The sequence below is a fragment of the Cajanus cajan genome, chromosome 5, assembly GCF_000230855.2.
Source record: "Cajanus cajan strain Asha chromosome 5, NIPB_CcT2T_4, whole genome shotgun sequence".
Classification (NCBI taxonomy): Eukaryota; Viridiplantae; Streptophyta; class Magnoliopsida; order Fabales; family Fabaceae; genus Cajanus; species Cajanus cajan.
The window spans coordinates 55,100,345-55,106,344 of NC_138521.1; the positions used below are offsets into that span (position 1 = coordinate 55,100,345).

Sequence of the window (6,000 nt, forward strand, 5' to 3'; positions counted from 1 at the left end):
TTAAAAAATAATTGTAACAAATATTTTAATTTATAAAAGTACTAATAGTTCTCCATTAATTATCGGATGTAATAACGATAACACGTGTCTCGAAAGCACGTGGACTTGTCATGGAGATAAAGTAAGCTTAACTTGCAACAACAAGAACAATTTATTATTTCCCACGTATGATATACATTTAAAGTCCAAATAAAATTGTTAGAATTAAAACCAATTTTACGAAGTAAAAAACACAACAAAAGCTTAATGATTAATTGAGCACGTGATGGCGGCAGCGAGGCAACACGGGGAGCTATAAAAGATGAAAAGAGCGCAGAAGGCATCGAAAAGAAAAGAGAAAGCGTTGGAAAGAAAGGAAAAGGGGTGGATCAGTGGGAAAGAAAAGAAGAGAAAATGGGAAGGTGTTTGGTAGCGTTGGTGTTTGGGTTGGTGTTGACGATGAGTTTGGCAGAGGCGCAATCCGACACTAGCGCCTCTTGCGCCCAAGACTTGATTCCATGCGCCGATTACCTCACCAGTCCCAACCCACCCGCTTCTTGCTGCGACCCCATCAAACGCACCGTCGCAAACCAACTCACATGCCTCTGCAACATCTTCTATTCCCCTGGCTTGCTCCAGAGCTTCAACATCACCACCGACCAGGCTCTCGCACTCAGTCGCCGCTGCGGCGTCACCAGCGACCTCAGCAGCTGCAAAAACGGTACACACTTTTTTTTTTTAGATCTACTATTCATCATCTTATGTTACGTCACCTTACGTCTTTTTCTTTGTTTTCTTACTTACTACTACTCTCTTACTCCGTTTTGAGTACACGCAATTTTCAATTTTGTTAAATATTGCTTCATGCGTCTCCTTTGATGTGAATGCATTAATTATGGTTGTTGGTAGCATTTATTAATATTTTTTTTTTCCTTCTTATTTCCAGGGTCCGCTCCAGCTCCGACCACAGGGGCTCCGCCAGGTAAAACGCTTCCCAACATCACCAAATTTAATTATTCTCGTCACGAGTTTCATTTCCGCGGTCATAGTTGACCATAATAAAGATGCCGTAGACTTTCTTTCATCGATATAGATAACACTTCCAATAATGCAACTAAACAATGTTTCATTATTTTTAAGATAACAAGTTTAATTATTTGAATAAATTAACTATATTTAATCAATTAAATAAATTAATATCCTATTTTAAGAATATTGATTTGTCCCAGTGTCCCGCTAATCACGAGTTTAGTTTCGAATTTATGTAGGAAAATTATTTTTGGTAAAGTTAATTTTAAAGCGATAAATATGATCAAAATTGAATATAAATCAGATATGAATATTATTAAATCATTTGGAAATAGCACCGCCCCTTCAATATTTCAAATTAAATTAATCGGTCTAAATGTAGACCGGCTAATCACGCGTTTTCTTCTCATCTACCTACCAGTGTTAATGTGTTATGACTTTCTCTCTCTTACTTTTCTAATGACATTTGAAATGCCAAAAGCCAAATAAACCTTTGAAATGCAATGGCAGAAGGATATTCCAAGAGGGGACTGGGATTGGGATTAACTTAAGTGATTAGTCTGAGCGACACGTATATTTCGATACAATAGGTTAGCTTAGGCTTATGGTACTAGCCATTGGTCATCCTCATTTTAAGTTACAAACATAAAGCGTAAGTAGGCAACTTCGATTTCTCATAATACATTTTTCTCATTTTGTCTTTTTCCTTACTCTTTCTCTTCCATTTCTTCACGAGGTCTGTCGTCATTCATGAACTTTATGTTGTACAATAATATTTTACAGATTAATTAAAAAAAAATTGTGTATTGACTGTGCATTTAACTTGGTATAAATTATTTAACTATATAAATTAATTTTAGTTGTATAAAAATTTAATTCATGTTTTTTTTTTCCTTACAAATATTTGTAGAAAAATTTATCTGAATAATGGCTGAGTAGCGTAAATAGTTGAAGTTGCCGATATCTGCTAAGTTCAATTTCTTCCTTCATAAACCTGTAATTTTGCCCTTGCAGCCACACCTGGAAGTGACAAAGGAGGAGCAGACAGAATCACATTCACGGGACTTTCTTTCCTTCTCTTATTTTGGGTATCTACTATGCTGTTTAATTAGGAAGGTGGCAGTTTATCCTTCGGAGCCTCTACTAAGTTGATGTTATCTTTGTATTTCCACACGTTTACTATTCAGTCATTTTATTTTCCTTTTTCTCTAGAAACCTCTTATTCAATTGAGTTCGTAAAAATGTTTATTTAGTGATTGGACATTCTTGTCAAAATTTAGTTGGTAGAGTTATTTATGGTGCTTTTGGTTACACCATTTATATAAAATCGGTTTGTTGTTCTTATGAATTAATAATAATAATAATTTTTTTTCCACAAATTCTACTCCAAATTTCTTTCATGTACTTTTTTTTTTCTAACCAGGAGATTTGACTATTATTAATTTTTTCCAAATAAGCTAATTTTAGGAGTAAAGTGGTATTTTCAATTATTATTTCATGTTTTAGGTAAAAATCGACCTTATTCTTTAATTAAGAAATATAAGAATTGAATAACTTGTGTTAATAATTTTAAATAACATACATTTGTTTAAAAAAAAAATTAAAAAATGAACTAGAAATACATATAAAAGCTCGGCTGATGTATTTGGCTCGTAAAATTGATGTTTAACGAGGAGTATTGCATATATAATTGTTAATGATAATAAGTAAGGCAATGCACTAATTACATAACGAACTGTTATTATATTTTATACTTTAATAATTAAGTAGAGAAAAACATAAATATAATAATTTAAAATTATCTTGGAAACAATTTTTTGATATATATACAATAATATATATGTATAGGAGGAATAACAACTACAAACATAAATATAAGTCTTTCAATGAGGTTACACGACACACACAATCATTCAAAACTATAAACATAAATTTTAAGTTGTTGGTAAGGTAATTACTAACTATAAACAGTATCAGAACAACACAGTCAACACCATCATCTCCAACATGTCACTACCAAAACATTAAGCTCACCCTTTGATCTAATTCGACCTTGCTCCAATAATAATATAATCATCGCAATCCAATTATAAGAAAAAACAAGGATACACTTAGAAACAACAAAGTAACACATAAAATAAAAGTAAGATGCGACTATATCAACAATATCATCGTCTTAACACAATTATAATTCAATTTCCAACTTAACCACACATATCAACATATAGTATAGCTTTACAATTTGACAACTTTTCAACATAGTCTACAACTTATCATCATATCAACCTAGCAACACAACAACTTAATAACACAACAACATGATGTGTTGTCATATATTTCAACTAAAAGACCTCTTACAACATAAGTGAGTAGTATAAGTGACTTGACCCTGTTAAACCAACTTAATAACAATCTTTTTGGACTTGTTAGATTAGTGACAAATTTGGATTTCAATCCACATTACAACATAATTTCTCAAATTTCATCACTTTAATTAGGAAAGTTCAATACCCATCGTCGAGAATAATATAACATGAGTATAGGTTTACCATGATACTGATATGTATTAACCAAGTCACCTATGGATACAACCTGCTAACTATCCTCATGATATCACACACATTTTCCAATAATTAGTTAACATGAACAATTTTAGTGACTTGACTCTATTGAACCAATTTAACAACACGATTTTTTTAGACTTATTAGATCAACAACAAATTTATATATCAATCAACAACACAACATAATTTCTCGAATTTCGTCACTTAAAATAAGAAAGTCCAGTTGTAACATTGTTAAAAAAAAAAAAAAAAAAAAGAAGAGGCTGATTCAGTAGCCCAGAACGGGCCGTTCCAAGCTACTGAATTGAACTACATATTGTAGTTGAGAACGGGCCGTTCTGGGAAGGAGAACGGACCGTTCTGGAGGGAGAACGGGCCGTTCTGGAGGGAGAACGGGACGTTCCGGAGGGAGAACGGGCCGTTCCGGAGGGAGAACGGGCCGTTCCGGAGGGAGAACGGTCGTTCCGGATGAGTTCCGGAACGGGCCGTTCTGATTTCAGAACCGGCCGTTCTGGGCGTTAATTTTGTGCGTGATTTGGGAGTTCGGAACGGGCCGTTCCGAATTCGGTACGGGCCGTTCTGGGCCAATCCGAAAGTCTATAAATAGGGGGTTGGGGGCCTTCAGGAGTTTTGGAGTTTTTAGAGAGAAGTTTTAGAGAGAAGGTCTCTGGGTCAGTGAGCTCCTTTCTCTCCCAAATTTCTCTGTTTGACTCCTTTTCTCCTCTAGATCACTAACTCCTTCTGACTTTTCTTGAAATTCAGATTAGAAAGCTTGTTTTGGGAGGACTGAAGTTCCGAGTTGAGCCTCGAGGGGAAATTATACTTTTGTTCAGTCTTTGGCTATCTGAGCCAATCTTCAGGTAAGGGAAGCTAGAATGTTTGTTATTTAAGTTGCATGTGAGTTTAGAAACTCAATTGATGCATGAAAGTTGAGGATCCATGGCTGGATCGGAGAATTCGCTAATTGTTCAAAGTCTTGGAAAAATGGGGGTTCTAGTGAATTTGATGCATCAGATGGGTGCATGTTGATTCTAGGTTTATTTAAGTTGTATGGAGTCTATGCATTGTATTTTGTGTTTGCATGTGGCTGGGATTAGGCTGGGCGAGCTCAGGCTACGCCGAGCGTGAATAAGTTTATGAATGAATTGATGCTTATGCATGTTTAAAGTTAAAGTTTTAGATCATGTATGTATGTATATGATGTATGGTGAGGTGTGATTCATATGTATGCTTTGTGATGATACGTATGAATGTTTGAATATGATATGACATGCGTATATGTTCATATGAGTATGATTGTTGATCATAATGGTGGGCAGACCATTATGATGTATGATGCATTATTGCATGTGATGTCTTATGACATGTGTATGATTGTTGATCATGATGGTGGGCAGACCATTATGATGTATGATGCATTATTGCATGTGATGTCTTATGACATGTGTATGATTGTTGATCATGATGGTGGGCAGACCATTATGATGTATGATGCATGATTGCATGTGATGCCTATGGCATGAGTCTAGCCTAGGACTTGAGGAGAGGAAAAATATTTTTGAACTGGAAGAGCTCACATAGAGTCTCTTGAGAGTGGTGCTTGGATAGACCACTGATATATGAGAGTGGTGCTCTGGGAGGCCACTGGATTTGGGAGAGTGGTGCTCAGATAGGCCACTGGGTTGGGTGAGTCTCCTCTAAGTCCTTAGCTAGTGTTGGAGCGGGGTATGAGGTCGAGGGTTATTCCCTTAACCAAGTACTCGGGAAGGTGCGTGGATCCTTGCGGATAGTCGGTGGGCGAACTCCACAATTGACTTGGTTAATGCATGCCAAGGTCGTGGTAAGCCCGTAACCAGCTGTGCTATACCTGACGGTGGATCTGGACTTCCAATTGTGTAAGTGACATCATCCGAGTAAACCCGAGGGAGGATTATATATCCTGTTTAGCTGTGACCGAGCGGGCGCATTGGGCGTGAAAACGGTTGGGGTGGTTTCGGTAGGATGGAATGTCACTTATACAGCTCTATTGTTGTGGAGATCTCCTAGGTGTATGCATGACGACGCATTAGATGATTGATATGCATTGATATCTGTCATGAGATGCATTTATTGTATGATTATTAATATGATGAAGTGTGGTGTTTGACTTCATGATTGGTGGATTGTATTTTATGCATGAGTAGTATTGGATAGAGTGTATGGTGTGACTCTATGAATACGATTGTGTAATATAGATTATTATGATTCATTTGTGAATTCTAGCTTACCCTTCTGTTTCCATGTGGTGGAACTGCGATGATCATACTTGGTATGGGAGCAGATCAGGGCTAGCTTGGAGTCGAGGTGACCGCTGCGAGACGGGGAGTTTGATCCTCGTGTTAGGGTTACCATTTTGGGTAGCGATTTTTGTCTGTTTGACCGGCACTAG

General features: G+C 36.5%; 1 protein-coding gene across 1 annotated transcript; it reads left to right on the top strand.

Moving 5' to 3' along the window:
- Positions 1-251: 251 nt before the first annotated feature.
- On the top strand, positions 252-2,387 carry LOC109808418 (Bifunctional inhibitor/lipid-transfer protein/seed storage 2S albumin superfamily protein). The gene is made up of 3 exons (XM_020371418.3): positions 252-700; positions 926-961; positions 2,023-2,387. The coding sequence occupies exons 1-3, from the start codon at positions 394-396 to the stop codon at positions 2,118-2,120; spliced, it is 441 nt and encodes a 146-aa protein (XP_020227007.1). The 5' UTR covers positions 252-393; the 3' UTR covers positions 2,121-2,387.
- Positions 2,388-6,000: the final 3,613 nt, after the last annotated feature.